The sequence below is a fragment of the Taeniopygia guttata genome, chromosome 2, assembly GCF_048771995.1.
Source record: "Taeniopygia guttata chromosome 2, bTaeGut7.mat, whole genome shotgun sequence".
Classification (NCBI taxonomy): Eukaryota; Metazoa; Chordata; class Aves; order Passeriformes; family Estrildidae; genus Taeniopygia; species Taeniopygia guttata.
In genome coordinates, this window is record NC_133026.1 from 108,469,974 (window position 1) to 108,494,717 (window position 24,744).

The window sequence follows — 24,744 nt, forward strand, 5'->3', positions numbered from 1 at the left end:
CAGCCTCATTCTGCTCTTAGCACTTCACTTCCGTGAACAATGTGCATGGAACTCACTCCTTTATGCCTGGAAGTAAGCAAATGGACTTCTAATTTAAATTAATACCTTTTTTAAATTATGTATTCTTTATCGTAATATTCATTTAGTTTTTCTATTATACAGGGTGCAAAGAGAAAACTGGAAGTTGCATTCAAAGCAATGATAAGTTACCATTTTAATGATTCCTTATGTTGTGAGTAATTTATAAATCACCCAGTATCTTCTCAGCAAAGCTTGCCTCTGTTTTTAAAACGTACCTTTTTGTATCCAACAAAGGGTTTCAGTGCAATAAGAATTAAGGTGTGTCTCTTAGCTCTTACCTGCAAGCAATAATGATGTTGTCAAGCATTTCAGGTGAGACCAGCCCAGGATTTTGGGGTGGGGAAAGACACTCTGTTATACAGCATCTTCAGTTCTTCCCTCAGAGGGAGGCAGAGACACCTTGAAGGGCTGAGTATAAGGACATGTACAGAGTGTCTTTTTAAAAAGTCACCAGAGCTGGGGGGGGAGGGGAACAGGAACAGGCTTGTAACCATAACTCTGTTGGACTTGTTTCTGAGAAGTCAGATGCCATGGATTGGCTCCCTCACCGAACGGCTGCTTTTCTGTTCCTTTTGTTGGTAAGTCGGATTTTGAAACAATATTTTTAAACGCTGTGACTACGCCAGTTTCATCTTCCTCAGCAGACCATTGCATTTTACATTGTAAACTATTCCCCAAAAATATCTTTTGAAACTTACCATAAAAACCAAAGCTCTGCTCATGTTAAACCGTACTTCTGAACATTCTATTAAATCAAATTAACTTTTCATTAAATACTGACAAATATTTATTTTTAGACTTTTGGCAATCTGTTGATGTTCAAAATGTGACTTTCTATGTTTACTGCATGATTTTTCAGGCAAATGTTTTCGGTGGCTGCTATTTAAAGGTCACAGTTATTAATAAAATTCTGTAATTATAAAAATTTTAATGGTTGCAAATAATTTGGTTCTATGTCTTTTTTATCAGTTGAGGAAATACCTTTTTCTAAAAAATTAAAATCTCATTTTTCTAAAAAGATTAGCAAGATTGTTTCACAGCTGACCAAATACTACGGCTATTTTCAAGAGAGCAAAAAATGACAAAATTTAATGATCTCACTTAAGCAAAAATCAAGACTTGGCTTATTATTTCACACTGCAAAGGATTCTTGTGTTGTTGTGCCCCAGTGTCTGAGCCACTATGTGCTGAGCAAGTGAATGCATGATGAAAGTGTTGCTCTTTGGGTTTGTTTTTCTCACTGTAAAAGGAAAGTTGTGGCTATGGTCAAGTGGCATAGTTGTTCAATGTGTTCATCAAGGCATAGAAATTACCCAGAAGGGACTTAAAAGGGCTATGGGTGCCCTACTGCTCCTGCAGTCGGATTTTTGTGTGGATTCATTTTACTCATCTGTGCTGACCTCTTAAAATTCGGTAGAGGTGCAAGGCCCTGAAGATTGAGAAGAGCCGCATTTCTACTATAGTTATATCCTGTGGTTTTCATGAAATTTTACATTTTACACAGTGTGTTAGTATGTGTAAATGTTTGTTAACTTCTCATTACTAACTTCTCTAGAAATGCTGTAATCTGAGAAAAAGTTTGTGTTATAGGTTAACAAATCCTGAAATCATTATGAAAATACAATCCATTAATTTTAGATGACAGCTCTGCAATCTGTAAAGTAGAGCTAATTACCACAGAGCAGCTGCCAAGCAAACAAGGGCAAAACTTGGCAAAAGCAAGTTATGGTTCGGATAAGTTTCTACTTGTTCAAGGCAGCAGAGAGTTGTCTGAGACTGGCCTGTTGCACATCACACTAACACTTCTGGATTTTCATGAAGCACTAGTGACTATTCATTTTACTGGTGACACACACTCCCAGTGTGTCGAAGTTCAAAATGCTTGACTGTTTTATGTTTAAGACCTGTCCATTGAAAAGACATTTTACTCAAATGCTTTACTGCTTTACTTCTCTCAGCAACTCTGGAGCCATTTTCATTCCATCAGTATATTGTTGTTAAAATTGTGAGTGATGGAGGGTAGGTGCTGGGTCAGAAAAAAAGAGCAATTCTGGAAAATGCCATTGTGTTTTGATGACTATCAAATATTTGAATTTTTATTACCTACAGGAAACCCTTGTTCTTGTTATGCATTCTTCTGCCCAGCAATGTCCATGATGACCTGTATGAATTAATAGTATCTTTCAACGCTTAAAAGAAAGGTGGCAGACACACTGTTGAGATCAAATTATACATTTATATCCAGTTTTAGTGTATTCTGAGAAAAAAAATTGGCTTTCAGCTTAACTAATCTTTCATGAAAATCACCTGTCTGAATGGTGTGTCTGGTTAGTATATTGTTAATAAGTTGCATCAAATAAAATTAACATGGAGTTATACATATTTTAGTACACTACTGCATTTTCAAAAAAAAAAAAAGGAAACTTACGAGCCCTGAAACAAATAATTTTCTCTATGGATTTCACCATTGGTGGGACTGATTCTGCAACCCTTGCTCATGTGACTTCAAAGACATTATTCTCATGAGTAAGGGAGTTCTGTTTGCGATACTAGCACAGACACGTTTTATGGAAATAACCTGTTTGATCAGGTATGACTCTTCTCCTGCCAGCTATCATGTGACAGACAATAATTGTAAATTCACCACATCTCTTATGCACTTTTGTCTGGATATATTTTCCCATATGCTATCTAGGCTTATTTCCCCCCTCAGTTGTAAAGCTATGGTTACACATCCTACTCATAACTTGATTGTACGCAAAAGTGGTCATGGGCTACATCCTGTTCTTTTAAATTCATGTGAAACATCTGCAAGAATTGAATCAGGAACTTGAAGGTTCTTCTGCTAAATATTTTGTTGTAGAAATAGAAACTAAAGCAATTCCACATCCAGGAACGATCACCTAAGATTAGGTACTAAAGCCTGCAGTTTTACATTCATAAGTAAAATGGCCATTAAGCAAACATGCATTTCCAGCCAGAAGACTCTAGGTCATATCAGAATTCAAGTTTTATTGAGGAGATTTATTGAGGGCACTTAGCATGACTAATTTGAAAAACTCAAATTTTAATGATAATGGCATACACCCTATATTGAAATTACTTTTCTGTTCATTTTTTCTAATGGTTAATGTCAGTTACGCATGGAAATGTATTGTATCAGCATACAATAGAAGATACAATAGCAGAACAGTGGTTGTCCTGTTCTGGTATTGTAATCAGAAACAATCTCAGTGGAAACTTTCCTAAAGTTGTTAGTTCTTTGAGTAAACTTCGAAGTATATTCTTCAGCCTGACATGGGCATTGTCATAATTCCTGAATTATTCCTGTCACAATTGTTGAAAGAGTAATGGATTATCCATCCTGGGTGCAATTCAAAGTATTGCTAACATAGGAAACACCTGGTCTCCTCTGAATTAGAAAACAAAATGCCAGAAAAATAATCCAGAAAATCTTTCCCTTTAAACTGGATGAAGTACATTCATAAGTGACATATGAAAAAGTGAAGAATAGAAACAGAAAATCATATTTCAATTTAAAAAGTGGTAAAATGGCATATTTTTAAAATATGAGGATTTGTCATATTTGAACTCTGCTTCTCATTATTTCATATGCACTAATGTATCATTTTTTTAAAGAGATGCAGAATGAATATAGGGGAAGGGTTCATTATTGTAAACCTTTTCTAGTCAGGGCTTTGGATGAGTAAGAAAGACGTAAAAGTCCCAAAACGCTGACAGTACCAGAGCTACCCCAGCAGCCTGATGACTAACACAATATGTGTGAGTTCTCAGCACTCCTCCCATCCAGGCCAACAACAATGCCACTGTTGACTTCAAAGAGAGAGAAGCAGATCCCATATGAATAATGCTGGGAAGATGTTAAAGGCATGTTCAGTCATTTAGATTTGAGTAGGTGGAGGAGGGAGGATTCTGTAATTACATATGATATTGCTTAGCACTCAATTAATGATTAGTTAATTCTTGTTTGTAAATTGCTTTGAGGGTGCAAAGAACAGTAGACATCCTATGGGCCTAATTCTGTCCCCAGTTGCATCAGAATAAATCCAGAATAACTCCAGTGTGACTCTAAGGTGTCATTTTGGACACAGGGTCCAGGTATCATTACAATAAAAGACAAGTTTTCAGACAGAACACTGTGCAAATGACAGAAACCATAAACTTGTTTCCTGCCTGCACATCTCCCAACCTGAAATAGAAGCAGTTTGTGCAAGTGATATGACGTCTAGATTCTCTTCAGCTTCCATTTTTTCAGAGACTAACAGACAGCAAATCTTGGCATCATTCTGACCAGGTTGCCTACCCCAAGGTCCTCAGGATACATCCCACACATTCCAGAGGCTCCTATTGCTTTAATTATTGTTTATCCCCGTGTCTTCGGAAAGTACTATACTTCGAGATTGGTTTAGAAGGGAATTTTTTTAACTACCTAGAAATTTGCTGGGGTTAGCTGCTAGGAGACAGAACTTATCTGCTGGAAATAGCACTAGAAAAAAAAAAAAAAAGGTTTTCATCTCAGATAAATATTAGAAATAGACAACTGGAAAACTTCTAACTGCTGGTGAAAGTGGAGAGCCAGAAGGTAGTAGCTTGGGAGGTGGAGGAGTCTCAAGTAGGATAAATGTAATTTCAAAATTGTTCAGATTTATCTGGTGAACTAGACATTTTTGTCTGATGTCTACCTGCCCTCCTTCCTATACCACAGCTATAACTCAGAGATATATCAAACACAGCCACCAAATTAATCAGATCAGCCTTTTCAAATAATAAATGTACTAAGGACTCTAAATTCAAGATCTTCCATTACCAACAAGTAGCAAAATGGGGTTTTCCTTCACTATCACTGCATAAATGTGAAAATACAGGGCCTAAATTTACAATCCAAACATCACCAATGGACAAATTCCTGTCGTTTCCATTATTGGTGCTCAAAAACAAAGGATAAGACTCCATTGTGAAATATGTATTTTTCACTGCTTGAAAACAGAACTCCCTATAGGCTGTAATCAAGAGATTTATGAATGCTCATGTCCTTAAGTAATAGAATTCTTTACAGGTATAATTCTTATTTCAGAAAGACTCAGAATAGTTTTTCAGAATATGAGAGTGATGTGTCTGGGTGTGAGGCACTAGTCTCACTGTTAAGTAACAGGATAGGCCACATGATGCAGACAGCAGACAAGATTCACTAACACTGAGAGGTGCATACCCATACTTTGCCAGGTCAAGACAATTGTTTGCATGCCAGAAGGGATTTCAGCATAAGGGTGGAGAGGATTTCATTGTGCTCACCGAATGAGGTGGGATAGACTGATAAGAGACATTCAATTAGTGTTATTTCTGGTGGACCTCATCACTCAGACTCTCTTCTGAGGGTGTAGTCTGCCCCTTTGACTCTTCCACATTCCCCTGTTTCCAAGGGGGATTATAAAAGAACAGGACTGAGCTCCCACTGGAGGGAACAAACCCTGCCATTCTCAGGGACTCTGATATTGTCCCTTCTCTGAGATGAGGAACAGAACAGCTGCACATGAATTTGAACCCTATTCTGAAGCTGAAGATTTAAACAGTCATAAACTCAACATAAGGTAAAAAACGTATTGGTGCTTTTAGCACAACATGAACATATTGTAGTGATTCTCCTGCAGAGTACTTTTCTTAACCATTATGTGAATAGCTGGCTCAAACAAGGAAAAAATCATTAAAGCTACATATGCACATCAAATGGGCAGATCCAGTTCAAACTCCTCCACTGAGAAGCAGATTAAGGCATCCATTATAGGCCAAGGTCTCAAATAAATGTTTTGGGTAAAACCAGATCTGTTTTGAAAATGACAGATGGTGAATTCTTGCAGCATAAAGGCAAATGGGGAAGAGAGAAAGGGAGAGAGGAAGGAGGTGAAGCTGCTGTTCATTAATCTGTTGCATGTAAGAAGTTGTCTTAACATGAAGTAATTGGAAAAAATTTTGTGTCTATGTTCCAGTCTTGCCAGTACAATGCAATAAATTTGAAGTGAGGAAACTCCCATGATATAAGGATAAAAGATGCCAGATTTTAACCAAGTGTAGCTGACATTAAACCCCACAGATATCAGACAAAAAAAACAAAGAAACCAAACCAAACCAAAAAGCTATGGGAAATTATAAGGAAGTAAAATTCTCATAACTGCAGTTGTTAACATTTGTTGAGAAAAGAGAAACACTGCAATAATTTTTGCGTCACCTGGATATTTTGTAACTTCCAATGACGAATGAAACAAGAATCCAGTCCTGAAAATCCCACATTCTTCACCCCTTATTGTCTGAAGAGAGCCAAAGCAGATCCTAAACCTGAAAGAGATGCTCTGAAGAAAGTAAACTTCATTTTCACACCCTTTTTAGGAATATAGCTAATTAAATTGTGCCTTCTTTTAAATTGTGTTAATCAAGAAGTTGAGGCTCCTCTCATTTAAATTTTAGTTTTAAAGTAATTAGATACTGCGTCTGATCCTGCTACCTTTATTTACTCAAGATTAGTTGCATAGTTGAGTCTCGAATCAAAATTAAGTGCACTCCAGGGAAATTTGCCTGAAAACTGCAGGTGGGTTTCCATCTTACATTGAATCTCTTCAATCTCACTGGGAAGTTCAAAAAAATAAACCATTTTCATTCTTTTTGGTTAAATTACATAATTAAGTACTCCAGGGGTATTGTCAACTTTCTAAATTGGAAAAATAAAAAGAAAAAATAATAAATTATTTAGGATAAATACCTCTGGTTTCCTAGAGTGTTTGGTAAAAACTCTTGCAAACACTTCTCTCTTCAGCTGAGGTGTTAAAAATCTGTGTGGAAGCTTTATTTTGACGAAGATATAGTTTGAAAATTGCTCTCGCATATCCATTCAAGCTCAAAGTTCTGTCTTGAAAGATAGACTGGATTTTGAAGCTTTTAACTGTCAAGGAATTTAGGTGCTGGGTATAGAAAAAAACTGAATTTCATGAACTCATTTGTTGAAATCTTGCAGCTAGATAAGCTATTGCAGTAGGCCTACAGTATAGCAATGTCTTGCAGCTGGGTTTTGCTTGCTGCATTTTGCCTTGCATTTTTATGTGCCAAGTTTTTATTTGTTTTTGCAGGTACTCTTGGATTTCAGCACAGGATTTCATGTAGAGGTAATATATATATTTATTTAGAACAGTTTTTCTGATTAAACAAAATGTAACAAATGAAAAATCATGTGTAAAATACTCAACTAAGACACTTCTTAACCCAAAGATTTAAAATATATTTAAATATTAACCAGCTGCAGGTAATAACTAACCCTCTCAAGAGAAATTCACCTAAATATAAATGAGTATTTTATACAAATGAGTAATTTTAAAATAAACATGTACAGTCATAGAGTTTGGGACTCATAGACATGTAAAAAACCACATGGTAAAAAAGTACGTGGTCTACAAAAATCTCTTTTCTTCTTATTGTTGGACATTATAATTGTCTTATTTATTTAATATGGGCTGAGGTCACATAATACTGGAACTCTCTGTCAAAGGTAAAAGAATGGGATGAAAATGGAATGGCAAGATGGAAAACCTTTAGAAGACAAAAACGTGAATGGATCAAATTTGCTGCAGCTTGTAGAGAAGGAGAAGATAATTCCAAGAGGAATCCAATTGCCAGAGTAAGTAGAAAGAAAAACACAAGTATTCACTTGTGTGAATACTTGTGTGAAGGAAGTTTTGCCAGAGACAGGCTGATAAAAGCAGAGACATTTAACAATTTGTATGCTTAGCGTTGTAAAAGAAAGGAATGTGGAATAAAAGAAAGATGATGCAACATTCCCAGCTCTGCTGAGGCAGTCTCATAAGGTGAATCCATGTGGCTGCTAAGGAGTAACCAGAGCCTTCCTAGAACTTTGCTATGAGTCTACTTTCCAGGCAGCTCCAACCAGTGACATTTTTTTCTCTCTCTCATCCTGAGAAACCCCCGAGCAGAAATTCAAAGACTGCACATGGCCTGCGGGAAACAGAGAAAAATAAATACCTTCCTGTTCTCTTACTGTAACCATACCCTTACTGAGTTCCAGGCTCAGTGTGATACCCTTGGAGGTTTCTCTCTCCACTTCCCTGACAGATGTAAGAGAAATAGAAGGCCTTAAGGGGAGATGGATGTCTAGGTTGATGTTTTGTAAAAGAGTCTTCCATTGATTCTGTCAACTGAACCTTGTAATAAGCGGTTGAGAAACTGAAGTTATACAGAATTTTTTACAGGAACTAAGAATAGGAGGAAAAATCCTGTAGGTGTCTTCTGTAAACTGGCATAATTTATTATTATATTTTACTGTAGATCCGATCTGACTGTGAAGAAGACAATCCAATCACATACAGCATCTCTGGAGTTGGAATTGACCGTGCACCCTATGGAATATTTGTTGTTAACCCAAGAACAGGAGAAATTAATATCACATCAGTAGTGGATAGGGAAATAACACCAGTATTTGTTGTAAGTACTCCCCTTTTTCTTGACCTTTATAATGATGGATCCAGGGTGGGGCAGACAACAAATTCATTTTCTTCAGATTGCTACTTTGCTTACTTAACTTTTGGTATTAAAACGAGTAAATCTCTTTATTTAGATACGTTGCTTTGCTAAACACTCAGTGACTGGTATAGATTTGGAACCACCTCTTGAACTTCGAGTCAGAGTCCTGGATATAAATGATAACCCTCCTGTATTTGCACAAACTGTGTTTACGGGATCTGTTGAGGAGAGCAGCATGGACAGTGAGTACCTCTGCTATGCCTTTTACAGCACTGCTAGTGAAGCTCACAGAATGCAATTAATATAAACCTGGGATGCTCTTTCTGCTTTTCTTAGGCAATGACATAAAATGGTCAGGGCCACTCCAGAGGAGGGAGAAGCAGAGGCTTCTCCAAGTGCTATTTGAGCCAGGGCCTGGGCTAATTGCTATAAATTAAACAGCAATGCTTCCTTCTCGCTTTCCTCCCACACTTGAGTGCTGAATGTTCCAGTTTCTAACCATACCATCATGCAAATACTTTCAGATGTGAAAATGTAAAATAAATAATTGCAATCCTTCTCATTAGAATAAAAATATCATTACACTTATTTCCTTGGAGCGTATGTAAAATACATTTTCCCTCATTTTTTTCTTTCAAATATTTATACCTGTAGCCTGTGTATTTGCAATTGCAGCAGAATATTACTAATTCTATACTTAAACCATTAAAATGGTTCTTTTTACCAAAAGTGCAGCAGTCAACATTAGACATGCAAATAGCACTGAGGCAATGGTGCCTAACACTCATTTTCTTCTTTCTAGAAATTCTCATTTAAAGTTGTGATTTCTTATAGTAATTTCTATAAGCTCAGTACTTGCTGTATTTGCATATTCCCTATGGTGATGTAAAGAAGCTCAGTGAAAGTCTGCATTATTCTTTCTGACTTTGATTTTTAATTAATTTGAAGTCATTAACATTGTCAGAATCAGTACTACAAAACTAAAGTTTTATTTTTTCTCTGTAAATGTCAAGGAATAGATAGCCTTCTATCATTTTCATACACAGTTTTAGCATTGTCTTGATGAGTTGTTTGCAGGAACTCAAGAGATTTTCTGGGGGGGTTTTGGCTTGGTTTTATTTGTTTGCTTTGTGGGGTTTTTTTAGTTACTATTATTTTTAATTTTATTTTTAGACACGCTGGTGATGAAAATCATTGCAACAGATGCAGATGAACCTAACCACTTGAATTCTAAAATTGCCTTCAAAATAGAGAGTCAGGAACCTTCTGGTCCACCCATGTTCATTATGAATAAATACACAGGAGAACTCCATCTTGCAAATTATCTTGACAGAGAGGTAACATTTCCCCTTCCAAAGCTAAATAAGATTATGCTGTAGTGTATATGTGCTATGAGAGTGAGAAAAATATAGAAGAGAGAGAAAAGTTGTGGGTTTTACAAATAATACGGGAGAATTGCATGGTTTTGATGTGTCACAATAAAATGCCTTAGCCAAATTCCTGCATTAGGAAATAGCAGCAAGCATGAGTTATTTATAAGATGCACAGATGGTCTTCTAACATACTCGCTTCTCTTTTTGTGACAGCAACATAGTAGCTACACTCTGGTTGTGAAGGCATCAGACCGGGATGGGGCTGCAGATGGAATATCATCCCTTTGTAGCTGTAACGTGAAAGTTATCGATGTTAATGACAACTTTCCAACTCTTGCCCAAAGCTCTGTAAGTTTGCAGTAATAAAAGCAGCAACACTGATTTAAAACCCCATTTAAAAGCTCTGTCAGTAACAGAGTCCTTACTAACCTGTAGAGAACATTCACATTAACATGCTCCATGGGATTTACAGGGTTCTTCCCTTGAAGAGTGTTCAAAATACAATCTGTCACTTGTGCAAAAATTCTGGTAACACACACATAGATAATTTTTGTATTCAGAGAGGTAAATCCTGACACTGTCATAACTGACTTCTTTGTATTCAGAGTAATCCTGTTATACAGGTGCCCAGATCCCTGCAATGTGAGATTATGTAAAATAACCCAATCCTTGGAAGACCATTTCTTACAGAAAGCACAAATCCTTTTCCCCTTAAGATGCATCTGCAAACCTTGGAGGTGATACAGCTTTTCAAATCTGTAATCATAATCACAGTTTTCCCAGAACATGTTTTGGTTTTTTTTAATAAATTGGCATGGACTGTGCTCAGAGCATCCTTCAAAACAACCTCTGCACACAACTGTGTTTTCCTCGCATATATATATATATATATATATATATATATATATATAAATGTTTGCTAATAGGTACTTATCTGTCATTTCAGTTTTCAACAAGTATTTCAGAAAATTCACTCAGTTCAGAACTGCTACGAATACAAGCTCTGGATGCTGATGAAGAGTTTACAGACAACTGGTTAGCAGAGTTTTTCTTTATATCCGGTAATGAAGATAACTGTTTTGAAATTGTTACAGATCGAGCTACAAATCAAGGAATCCTTAGAGTAATTAAGGTACGGATAAGTATTGTGATTCAGCTCTTGACTTAAAATTTTAATTAATTGTTCATAGAATTAAACAGGCAGTAAAAACACTGTCACAAAGCCATCTAAAATGAAAATATTTTTAAATATTAAAGAAGCTTTTATGTATTAACTAGTTCTTTGTGGTTTACCTTTTAGGAACTGGATTTTGAACATATGCGAACTCACTCACTGATGATTGGCGTCAGGAATGTAGCTGCATTCCACCACTCTGTTGCACATGAGTACCAAATATTTGGGACACCTCTCACAGTAGAAGTAAAAAATTTGATTGAACCACCAAGATTTCATCCATCTTCAATTGTGTTTTCACTGGCAGAAGGTGCAAGAGTGAATTATGTTCTAGGAACATACACAGCCATGGATGAGGACACTAGAACTATTGCATCAAATGTTGTGTAAGCTCTGCTCTGCTTAACTTCCTGGATGGAATAATTCTTTTGAGATTTCAATGGGATGAGGAATAGGTATTTTAAAGGACTCTTTAAAAAACTATGATTATTGATCAGCAATTGAAAAATGGCAAAAGAATAGCACTATATAGTATCATATAATATTATATATTATATAGTACTATATTTTACGTTATTGCAGAATAGTATATAGCCCATTTTTGTGCTATAATTGCTTTTCTTTCCTGACTACTTTCCTTTGCCTTATGCACAAGACAAGGAAAATATCACTTTTCTAACAGGCTGTACCTTAAATAGACTAGAATAGGGTTTGGTTTTTTTTATTTAGGCTAATAATGTTTTTTCTTGAAACATTTGCTACAAAGAGGGAATTTGTTAGCATCACAAGAAAAGCAGGTAGAAAATCCCAATAACAGTCAATATTATCCAATCAGAATAGGAGAGGTCCCTACTAGCTCATTCTCTAGTGAAAAAAAAAATTTCATTTGTTTCTTGAAATTCAAAATAATAACTGAGACTGTAATTTGCTTTTCAGTTCATGTAGAAAAAATACAGCCTATTTACACATATTTGGAAAAAAATTTCCTAAAACAGAAATGTGTCAGCAAATACGACTGTAGAATGTTATAGGAAGAGCTGTGGATTTAATCATTGATATCAACAAGGCTTCTAGTCTGCAGGATCCAGAAAAGTTTTACTTTTAGACTGTCGTGACACTTTCAAAGTAAAATGCTTTTGCTTTATTCCTAATTAATTTTCTGGTCTACATCTTTTGGAATCTACATGGATTTTGCTTGAACTGGGTGAAATTCAATAGAAAATAGCATAGCTGAAAGAAAAATGCTCCAGAGTGCCAAATTTTATCCACAAAATAAATATGTAATACATATATTCATTACCTAACGCTGAATATTTTTACTTCACCAAACACAGATATAGTATAGGGCGTGATCCAGCTGCCTGGTTCAGAATCAATCAAAACACTGGTGAAATCACACTGAACAAAGTCATTAATCGGGATTCCGTCTACATAGTCAATGGGCAGTACCAAGCAGAGGTTCTGGCTATCACCAGAGGTAAGAAAACATATGAAGTTTTCTGAAATAAACTCTTTGTGTTCCAGCTTTCTCCAAATGTTTTCTGCTGTTTCTAGTTTTCCAACCCTACCTGCATTGTTTATAGTATCACTATTCCCTCCTGACCACAAATACCTTCCTTTTACAGGGACTCCTCGATATACTGCTACTGGCACCGTTGTGCTTTCAATAGATGGTATCAATGCCAATTGCCCAACTATTAATACTGAAATGAGGAAAGTATGTATGAATTCCCCATCAGTGATTATCTCAGCAAAACATAGGAATGGTGACCTCTATGCCACCCCCTTCACATTCAGCATACATGGTGAACCTCAGACTACATGGATTATCAGACGAATAAATGGTAAATTAACCTACATTTTGTAACAAAATAAATTATAGTAATAAGCTCTTATCTAAAATAACTGATTTGGATGTTACTTTATTAACAAACAAAACACTTACTAGAATCTTTTAAAATCTCAGTTAAATATGAATCTAAGAGGCTACTCCAAATTTGAATATATGCATGTACATATATATATTAGAATATTTAAATCAGAATTATTACATGTGTTATATTTTAAAGGCAACTGAAAATTTACTAACAAAACTGTACTTTGAGTATAACTATGACAAGAGTCTTTATGGGTTTAAACATAATGAAGTAAATCAAAATAAATAATTTGACACTTTTTTCTTTCTGTGTTATCTAAAAAATCCTAAGAATGCAAAAAAATCTCAATTTTTTTTATTAGAGTACAAAGTTTATAGTTAGCAGAGCTTTACTTTTATGAGAGGCATATGAAAATGGCAAATTAAGATTACAACATTTTAAATTTATTGTACCAGTCACACCTACTTGTATTTTGAAGAAAATTGTTTTAGTCAGTTCCCAGTGAAGCTTTGCCAGTTCCCTTCAATAAGACATGAGAAAATAATGAATTAATCAAATCCTATGCATTACTAAATAACAAAATTTGCATAGTTTACTGTTTACATAGAAGACTACATTAAATGGCAAGTATCATAATTTAAAGTATTCTTGAGTCTCCTACCTGTCCTGAACAGTTGCAAATATGTAATCTTAAATATTTTAAACCTACTGAAAAACTTTTTGAAAAACATGTATGTGTTCCTTGAGAGAGGAATAGAAAATGTGTAAATCTTTCAACTTTTATATTTACCACTGTGCAAATAAAATTCAGGAAAAGCAGCAGTGGAAATAAAAGATTTCATTTTCCTCTTTTGTGTTTCTCAAGTTTAGAAGTGATAACTAGACTGATTTGGCTCAGGTTTTGCAAGAAAAAAAACAAGCATAGATGTTTATTTTATGTTTCAGCTTTGAGTAAATACTGTAGATGCATAAGTAATTGAGGTGCTCAGAAAGGGAACAAATTTTTTCATTCTGTTCTATGAATGTAATATACTAGTATAGACTTGTAGAGCACTTACAGTTAATACCTTCATTTTTCTTTTTTTTTCTTCCCTCCAAGATTCCTCTGCAGAACTAGTGGGCCAGAACATAGACTTTTATCTTTATAGGATCTATGTTGTTGTAAGAGATAGCCAAGGCCGGCGCTGTGCTCAACCACACATAATTCCTGTGCAAGCTTGCCAGTGTGATAGTCGGAACTACTGCACCAGTGGGGCCACAAGAATAATTATCATCGGTGGTGGTGGTGGTGGCTCTGGTGGTGGCACTGGTGGCGGCACTGGTGGCGGCACTGGTGGCGGCACTATTGGTGGTGGTGGTGGTGGCACTGGTGGAGGAGGCCGGGAAGACGGAGGACAACAAGGTGGTGGTGATTCTGGCCAGACTAGACCTGGAGGAGAAGATTTTGAGGACCACACAGACTGGCAGGGTTATACTGATAGTTATGATGAAGGTGAGGATGGATATTCTGCCTCCACTGATGGCGGTTACGCTGGAAATGATAATATTGGCAGACAGTTGGATTCAAATACCACACTTAGTGGTGCTGCCATTGGCCTGATGTTCCTCGGTGGATTAATATTTGTTTGTAAGTATGAAATTAAGAAACAATTTTTATCAATTTTCTTAATAATGTAAATAGCACATTTTTAAATTCTTCTAAAATAAGGTTACGTTTTCAGTTGGTTGTTAATCCATTGGCTTCTATTGACCATTTGAAAGAGAAAAAACTTGTCTTTTAAACGAAAAATTTCCATAGATTTTATGTTATACATACATTTTTCATTCAAAATTAAGCATTTCCTTTCTAAGACTTGTTATCCAATTCTTAGACAGAGCTGTCCTGTCACTTACATTTTGCAACTTGTACTTCCATTACATTACTAGAAGAAATGGGCAAATATTAGCTCCAAGTTGGGTATGACAGAATCTAAGGAACAAGATTCCCTTTAACTCAAAGCCAGATTTCAGTAGCAGAACAATAAGTCATAGATTTTGAAATTTTTGGCTACTCCTTTCATACATTACATCTAATAAAAAACCAGTAGCATTTATGATAACAGGATCAAAATAGGACCTTAATTAATTTGTCCTAGTATTCTCGAAGAATTATGAGCTTCACGAACTCAAGTTAGAATTTATACAAGCAATTATTTCTCAGACTACCAAAATCATATGTGATCAATTTTCTTTCATGGCCTGGGCATCAAGTAATCAACATCTAAAATTTCCTATTGCAGAAATACTGACTACAAAACCTGAGGAAATTGATTTTTTTTTTCCCCTTTGTACATTGTATAGTCATTTCCCCTTTTCATTTCACTTTGATGTTCAAGTAATCAGAGGGCTGTGGCAACTCTCCTATGAAGACAGGTTGAAAGAGTTGGGACTGTTCAGCCTGGAGAAGTCTCCAAAGGAAACCTTAGGGCAGCCTTCCAGTGCCTAAAGGGGGCCTGCATAAGAGCTGGAGAGGGACTTCTTACAAGGGCATGTAGTGACAGGACAAGGAGCAATAGATTTAAACTGAAAGACAGTAGGTTTAGGAAGAAATTCTTTACTGTGAGAGTGATGAGACAGAGGCACATTTGCACAGAGAAGCTGTGGATACCCCATCCCTTGTTCAAGGTTGGGCTGGATGAGTCTTTGAGCAACCTGGTAAGTGGAAAGTGTCCCTGCCCATGGCAGAGGGGTTGGAACTAAATGGTATTAAAGGTCTTTTCCAAGCCATTCTCTGATTCTATGAATTAATATTGCATTGCCTTTCTAAAATATGCAGTGTTTCTGATGCTGGATATTACAAGCATCCTGCAATTTCCAGCACTGAGTTCTTTAAACAACTCAGCATAATACAGCACTCTGGGAAGCCTGACTCACTCTACGTAAACATTTGGGCTTGGGGTTTGCCCCTACTGCTTTTTCAAATCAAGCATTATGTATACATAATGTACAACTGGAGCCTTAGCCAATGATCACTGTAGTCAGGTAGACTCTCCACTGATTCTCATACATCTATTATTACTAATGTGTATGTCTTTTCTATTGCAATACTTGAAGAAAAAAAGTATGCTCATATATCCAGAAAGAATAGCACTGAATATTATATATAGCAACACTGGTTCTGTTTATTTAATTTTCATACATATGCAACATATATTGGTTCAGCTGAGATAGATCAAAGTCTGTTCCCCGGTGCATAAGCATAAATTTAGAGTAACAGCCCCACCTCTGTGTTTCTCTGCTATAACTAAAGGTAAAAAATTATTCTGAATTCCAAATACAGGTATCTCCACAAGCAGCTAAGTCTGAAAGCCAGACTTATAGGCTACTTGGTTAGAAATATTTTAAAGGCATATTTTCAAGAGTTCATGAGCACTGCCCTCTGGAGAGAGCAGCTATTCCTGTGAGGAAGAGATATCCTAAATCCTTGTTTTCCTGTTCCTTTCCTGTTAAGTGATTCCAATTCTGATGTCAATGAGCGACTGCTGTGGCTGTGGACCTGGCGCTGCAGGTGGAGTTGGAACTGGGTTTGAACCTGTACCTGAATGTACAGAAGGGGCAATTCATCCATGGGGAATAGAAGGTGCACAGCCTGAAGACAGGGTCAGTACATCCCCCATGTTTCTAAAACCAGAAGTAATTAATATTTAAAGGCTGCATTTCTCTATAGAAAGTGATAGTAACACTGCGTAATCTAAAACTAGTCTGGGTCAACAATTGCCAGGCAGATATGAAAGGTGATTCTTAATTAACATTCACTGATGGGGTTTATGCATTTAAAGAAGTGGTCGCTAGTTTGGCACAACAGCTTGGTGCCACTGTTCCTTAAGATGAAGCATAATAACTAGCAAGCTTCTTCAGTGCAAGTTTAGGAAAAGGGAACAGAAATCATCTTCAGTGATCATTGTTCATGTTGACAAGGAAAAAACTTGTAGCCTCTTTGTTTTGGTTTGGTTTGGTTTGTTTGTTAATGGAGATGGTGATAATGACTAACTATCACTAACAGTTTAGACTGATAATTCTTTAATATAATTCACAAAGACTTCACAAAGACTTCCACAAATCATTCAAGGAGTCAAAATGTTGTTTTCCAGGATGTCTCACACATTCTTGCCCCAACAACTGCTGCAGGAGGTGATTTTGGTGAACCTTCTGGTAAGCAGATCCTTACTTCTTCTATGTTATGCTGTCATAAAGCTGTCTTTCAGAACTTCATGCCTTTGGATTCATGAGGTCCTTTGGTTTCCCAGCCATAACCCAACCCTTCCAATCTCACATCTGCTGATAGTCAAACTCATGCTGGTAGGAATTCCAGTATGAATAAAAAGTCTGGGGCTTGAGCTTTTGAACAGATTAATTTCTGCAAACTACACTTATTTTGAAATATCTGCCAAGGCTTTCAAATCCCAGGCAAATTTTTCTTTATCAGCACAGCTACTGAATGGAGGGCATTTTCAAGACACCCATTCAAGCAGAAATCAATCTTTAGCCAGAGTAAGGGTATTTGCTTTCATAATTTGGGTAAAATCTTCACTTCTTCCCAGTTTCCTGCTTCCCACAAGCAAGCATGTCAAGTAGCTAGTAAATTACTAACAATTTGTGTGTTAACCTAGACAAGCTGATACATAACACAATAAATGCATGCTTCTGAGATAAGGTTCCTCCAGGAGTTCAATAATCATAGAGAATAAGCCCAGCTGTTCAGTGCCACTTTCTCTTTCTCCCCCATTCCTTACTTCAGAAGAGGATGGAAGAATGCTGGCACAGAGCGATTTTCCCTAGTTTCTGACAGGAAAAAATGTTACTCTGCAAGACAACCTTTCTGCTGACTATTTATTATACAAAAATGTTCTCAGATTTCTCATTTCATAAAAGTGAAAAAAATATGTAATTTAGCCTATGTTTCCCAGTGTAGCCCTAGTCAAGACTACTGTATGCAATTCTTTTATTATAATATGTGCTGATCAGTAAGAAAATTCTTTCCTTGTTATCATGTATTTAAAAAATATGGAGAAGATAAAATCCTGTACATATTACTTTATAACTTATTTTAAAAACCATTTCCAATATGCATTATAAAATGGTGGTTAATATGATCCATTGCGGTTCTCCCCTAAAAAATCTCACTACTAGAAAATGTGAAAGTAGTTATGAAACTCTTTCTTTTCTAGGATTTACAAAGCTCTTTTTTTTCTAAGTGTGCAAGGGAAAATATTTTAATGCCAATGTGATCATAAATATGCATTTATGTATTTACACCTATAAACTATCTGATTTTCTAACACAAACCCCACGACAGCAGGTATATGCACTAGACAGAATAATGTCCAGACAATAACAAAATAAATCCCTGATTTTCTAAAACACATGCACACATGCTGCCTAGCCTCAGGAATAAAATCAAGTGCTTAGATGTCTGCTAATACATATATAATTGTTACTGCACTTTTAATATTTGGCACATGTGCATGTACCTGTGACTGAAATTGGTCTAAAATACCTTTAGAAACTCAGAAGTGTCATTATAGCATTTGTAAAAACAACTGACAAATTGTTTGTAAAGTTTCACAGAGCACAGGAGGGATAACTTTTTCTGCTTTCAGACATATATAATAACACATATGGAGGAGGAGGAGTAGTAGCTTCTGGTGTTGAAGAAACTACGGGTGTTGGCTATGGCACTGGTACTGGCTATGGAACAGCTGGAGGAATTTCTGGAACAGGAGAAGCAAAAGGGTCAATTGGAGGGACAATAAAAGAGTACCGAGAAGGAGGAGTGAATATGGCCTTCCTAGACAACTATTTCTCTGAGGTAATTAAATGCTATTCTTTGAGTTACATTTGTGAGCATGCTTTCTGTTAAGATTCTCCTTCCCAGGTTACATGATGGAAATCCCAATTAATTCTACTCAAATTGAAACTTCCATGATATAAGACTGCTGTGAGTGCAAGGCTGACCACACTGGTAGGAAAAGTTACAACACTTGTAGTAGTAGTACTGTCTTTGAGCTGCTGCCATAGTAGGTGGATTGTTCAACAGCCTTTTTGTAAGATTGATGGACATACTGCAGGTAGGGGTAGGAAGCAATTAAATGATTTCAACTTCATAAGTACCCACCAAATTTATGTATTTTCTCAGTGTATAAATATTTAATAACTTTTTGGATTTGTTCACTCCTACTTCCTGTACAGTTTGTTAAATTAAGTCATTTTAATACTTAAAGAACTTTAAACATCAGTTCTTCCTTATTTTTATTGCTATTTCTGCTCCCTAAAAGACTTGTGAACTACCAGTGATATCAATATGCAGTTTTTCAATTGGCAACACCTAAATTAGCCTTTACGTATGGGATTAAAAAAAAATTGTATGGAATTTACATTATTAATAGTTTCGTGGGCTATATTTTTATTCATATGCATGAACTGTGAGGCATAAATGTTACAATTGCATGTCACCAAAATATCAATTAAGATATAAGGATTGTTATATTTCAAAATGTAAAGATTTTTATTCAGTGGAGGAGAGAACAGAGCAGAACACAGCAGTCCTGACAACCTGAGCATGGATTTCTCCCAGACTGCAATCTTCCTGCCTTGGCCTGAAGCACTACTAATTGTCTGCCAGTCACAGGCCTCCACTGCTATCCTCCTGGACTATCTCAATTCCCAAACTCTCTGACTCCTCTTCCATCCTTTTCTGCTTCCTCCAACCCCACTCTGCACTCACTTTAAATTCTTGTCTTTCCTCCCTGATGTCTTTGCAATGACCATACCAGGATCCCCAACATCATCCCAAGTTGGCAATTGCCTGCTGGCTCAAAATGGACTCCCTCTGGACTCACCAAGCCTCCCTCACTGTGGAGAATCCTCCATCCCATCTCCTCTTTCCTTATCTCTTCATTGCTTCCCTTGCCACCCTGCTTCACTCCTTTTCCTACTACTTTGTGTAGATACTGCTGCCCAAAGAAGGCATGTGTTTGCCTGTCCCTCTGCCCCATAGACAGAGACATTGATAGCAGACCAAATTCAAGATGCTACATGTTGGCAGAAACAAGAATAAAACACAGTACTATTTAAATAAATTTATTTCAAGGTTAAGAAATGTTGATTGTATAGTCTGTCCTATATGTCCCATTTTTCAAGTAAGGTGGGCCTTACTGTGGTTACTGAAACTTTACTGTGGTTTGAGTAGTCATGGTTAAAGACCTGACAAAATTCACTCTGTTATTCTGTTCTCTTTTTTTTTTTTTTCCATTTTTTTGCTTTTGCAAACTACAGAAAGCATTTGTGTATGCAGATGAAGATGAAGGTCGGCCAGCAAATGACTGCCTATTAATTTATGATCATGAAGGAGTCGGTACTCCTGTTGGCTCCGTGGGTTGCTGCAGCTTTATTGGAGAAGATACAGATGAAACATACTTGGATACATTAGGACCAAAATTTAAGACCCTAGCAGAGATCTGTCTGGGCAAAGAGATTGAACCTTTCCCTGATGTCAACCCACCCTGGCCAGGGGTCAACATTCCCTTCCCCAGCCCTGAAAGTGATTTAAACCTCCCACCACCAGGCACCACCATCATTGTCAATGGAAGTGCACCTATGCCTCCCACCGCTGGCACTACAACGGTTGTTACTGAAAACACCTACACATCTGGGGCAACCATACAGACCCCGAGGCCAATGCCGGATCCCCTGCTCCATGGCAACATGACGGTGACGGAGACCTACACCTCCAGCGCGCCTTCTCTTTGCGTTGACCCTCTGCGTGCATCCAACGTCGTTGTGACAGAGAGGGTTGTCGGACCTGCGTCTGCCTCTGATTTGCGCGGCATGCTGGATATTCCTGATCTCACAGAGGGCTCCAACGTTATCGTCACTGAAAGAGTAATCGCGCCTAACTCCCGACTCCCAGCATCTCTGAGCATTCCTGATTTGGTAGATGGGTCAAATGTGGTAGTGACAGAAAGGGTGTTCAGGCCTGCCTCCGGCATGCCAGGCAGCCTAATAAATATTCCCTCAGAGTTATCCAATGCCCACAATGTGGTGGTCACAGAGAGAGTAGTGTCAGGGTCTGGGATGAGCAGCCTGGGAGGAACAAGCCTGGGAGGGGCAAATATGGGGGGCCTGAGCAGCACAGGCCAGATGCTCAGTGCCGAATGTCATCTTGGCCAGGGAATGGGCACGGCATCTCCAGGCACCTCCCGGAGACGAATGACAAAGTACAGCACCGTGCAGTACTCCAGTCAGTAAGGCCTCTGCTGGCACCCCTCTGCTGAAATCACCATTTGCACCAACACTCATTAACTGCCACCCATCAAGAATATTGTTATTATTTATAACTAAGAAATAGTGCTAAAATTTATGGGGTTCCTGCTTGTTTGAGGATCTCTGACAGGTGCCCCATTTTAAGGTCAAATGCACTTTGTCAGTGAAGGGAAAATAGAAGTCAGCTTTAAATTTCTTTCTTTCTCTCCAACTAGCACCACAAGTGTATAAAGAGACCAGTATTTTTGGAGAGATATCTGATTACCGAGAAGAGCAGTAAGAGGGGATACTTGTGTGCACACAGCATGAATTAATGTCTTACAAAAGCATGTCAAAATAGTGTACAGCTGAGTGATCTCTCACAATAAGCAGATTTGGGTTAATAGGCCCTCACTGACAAGAGAGGAAAAGAATGTAGTTAATAATTAGTCAACTCAAGACTAAATAAGCACTTTCAAACGCATATTTTACTTTGCATGTAATTCAAGAAGCGCTACAAAACGGCACTTTGAACCATTTCTCCCATCACCAACAATAGTTATAAATAATAATTATATAAACATAATACACTTCCATTGCTTTCTGAAGTTCTCAGTAAACAAACACCCTGACAGAGCCTGCAATACAGTTCCTGTCATGGCGAGGAGCGATTTGTCACAGCTGGTGCTGCCACGTTGACACTGTCACTCAAGAAGATGTTGGCTTCATCCTTTCTCCATTGCCATAACAGCTTTGCTTAAATCTAAAAGGACTTCAGTGACAACCAGGAACTTTTTGTCAGATTTTTGTGCCAAATTATGACTACCATTTAAATTGCCAGTGTCAGGTTATATTAAGAGGGTTATAATATACTGTGTCAATTCTCATCTCACATACTGATAAGAAAAGAAAATCTTGGAAGCTTTGTGATGTGAGGAGGCAATAGCAAGTATTGTATTACTGACACTTGTAGCTGAAGTCTTCCTGAAAAGAAAAAAAAAACACTTGGAAGCAATATAAATTTGCTAATACGCAATGTGGAGAATTTTTATTTCATATGTCAATGTATTTTGCATTGATATTTTGAAAGTTTATTTGAATGTATTAATTGAAAAAGTCATTATGAGTTTCTAAACTTAATTAAATCTGGCTTTTATTTTCCCACAAAAACAGCTCTGCTGGACTCTGTTATTCTAATAATACCTTAACATGTCTTAGAATATGATCTGAAGGACCAAAATACTGAAATATATCTTTTAACTCATTTTATTTCTGTATCATATGTATAGTAACCATAGCACACCCAACATTGCTTTGGTGTAAATAAACTAGAGTTATAAGGAGGGACTAGCTTTTTTTTGCTAGACCACCAAATCAGTAGTTTTTCCGCAAATTTTGCTTCTTTGGCTTTTACAGATAAGTTAGTGAGAAGTTTAAGAGTTGTCTGTGAACCTCCCACTCCATAAAATAGAAAAGAAACTCAATTGCATATCCAGACTGATTTACCTCAAGAGAAATGGATGACCAGTTTCTGAGTCTGATACCAAGAAAATGTCTTTTAAAATATGTTTTTGGAAATGCAACTAGATCTGCTGTCAACAACAGCCTGCAGTGCCCCCTGAGTCAATGCTACTGTCAACATCATTATTCCCAGAAGTCATGACTGAATCCAAGGCTCCAGGAAAGTCCCTTCCATAGTTTCAGGTTCTTTTCTACAGCAATTGGGCATGTTAGGTACTCTCCCCATAAAATCTGATGTATTGCTGGTTTCACTTCTATCTGCAGCCTTGATTATCTTACCACTAAAATTGCATTGACTTCGAAAGGATTAGTCTTTCCTATAAGATATGTACCAACTGTAATTATGGTTCCTGGAACCATTCTTTAAAGCAGGAAAATAGGTACTAATATATAAAGCTATATCCTTTTACATCCGGAGATGTACATTTGTGCAGAAGTTCACTAAAATGCTGACAAACTCCCTTTCATTTTGCTAACCACCTGTTTGCACTAAAAAACAAATATTTGAAATCTATATGACTATCTGGAATATAAAAAGCCTATGCAATACAGCCAAACCCCACTAGAAAATATCTTAATGTAAAAAAAAAATTAAGTCTACTATAAATATTTCCATAATCATCTTAAGCAAATCAGAAATATTTTTCTGAATTGTATTCAAAGTAATGAAACTTCTCTTTAGGAGCACATTCTGAATTCCTTGAACAGGAATGCTTTGTGAAGTATGAGTGTCTGAACTATGGTCTTTTGCATGTCTAGAAATAGGGGAAGAATGAATATAAACAAATAGAGAAATAGAAAACTAAAAGAAAAATAGAGAAATGTTGTTCAGATTACAGATTTTGGTTATGTGGTGGTTGTCTATTTCTAGTACTATATTTTACCAACTTTTTAATTATTAATTATTGTGTAATACAATTTCTTGAAATATTTCTAGCATCTTATAATATTGGTTTCTCACAACAAACAGCAATTGCATTATCCAGTGCACTTCTGGATATTAACTCCTATTGCTATGTAATTTTTACAAACTTCCTAAAAATCGATTTCTTAGTTAATTGAAGATTCTTTTAGGTTACTACAAATTGTGGAAGAAAAAATGCATGTGAAGATGGAACAATTTTTTGGTTCATTAAAAATTCCGTTCAAATTCTTTTTCTAGCTTTATTGTTTAAAAAATAGCATATAGTTTAATTCTGGCCAGAAGACATTAATTTGGTTTCTTTTCTTCCTGTTGTAATTTAAAAGCCTGTTTGCTCTCTTACCTTTAGTCGTACTGTTTAATAATGAAGAAGGAATGGTTTTCAGGGAAGAAAGAGAGTGGTGATATCAGTTCTGCTCTAAACCACTCAAGAGAAATGCTCTTACTTAGAGTATAGCTTGCTTTTTTTTTTTTTTTTTTTTTTTAACTCGGGTTTATTTGGGAATAGGATCCTACAGTTTTGAACAGGCTCCATGAGATATTGGCATGATGAGAAGTATACGGACATGGAAGAAAACAGAGCCACAAGCTGAGGGTCTCATTAGATTTCTATCTTAGGAACACTGTCTCAATTTGAACTGCAAGTTTCAATACTTCTTACTCTGTCCTAATTATGTGGTAATAAATAACAATTTTAAACTGTTGTGAGCAGCACTTACTATGCGCAATATGAAAAGGCCACACAATTTAAGCAACAATTAGAAAAAATTCTGCCATTTTGCTTCAATTAACATAACTGCATAATTCAAATGCTCCTCACTGTTGAGTCACCAAATGCATCATTTTAATTTTATTTAAAATACAAGTAATATTACTGTGGGTTTGTGTTTTCATAAATAAAAATATTAGAGGTTTGTTTGTAATAATTTCTGAATGGCACTGAAAAAATACAATAAATGATCATTTGGAACAACA

At 36.6% G+C, this 24,744-nt stretch overlaps 1 protein-coding gene across 1 annotated transcript; it reads left to right on the forward strand.

Moving 5' to 3' along the window:
- Positions 1-446: 446 nt before the first annotated feature.
- Positions 447-24,744, forward strand: DSG4 (desmoglein 4). The gene is made up of 16 exons (XM_030266131.4): positions 447-659; positions 7,218-7,253; positions 7,634-7,762; positions 8,428-8,583; positions 8,717-8,864; positions 9,796-9,959; positions 10,209-10,343; positions 10,942-11,127; positions 11,296-11,555; positions 12,504-12,646; positions 12,795-13,013; positions 14,146-14,673; positions 16,537-16,685; positions 17,177-17,237; positions 18,686-18,894; positions 20,361-24,744. The coding sequence occupies exons 1-16, from the start codon at positions 612-614 to the stop codon at positions 21,330-21,332; spliced, it is 3,543 nt and encodes a 1,180-aa protein (XP_030121991.4). The 5' UTR covers positions 447-611; the 3' UTR covers positions 21,333-24,744.

What these genes read in the sequence shown, in the direction of transcription:
- DSG4 (XM_030266131.4), top strand. Translation starts at nt 612, where the DNA reads ATGGATTGGCTCCCTCACCGAACGGCTGCTTTTCTGTTCCTTTTGTTG. An exon ending in AAATAACACCAGTATTTGTT is followed by an intron (nt 8,584 to 8,716) that starts GTAAGTACTCCC and finishes CTCTTTATTTAG; the next exon opens with ATACGTTGCTTTGCTAAACA. An exon ending in TGAGGAGAGCAGCATGGACA is followed by an intron (nt 8,865 to 9,795) that starts GTGAGTACCTCT and finishes TTTTATTTTTAG; the next exon opens with ACACGCTGGTGATGAAAATC.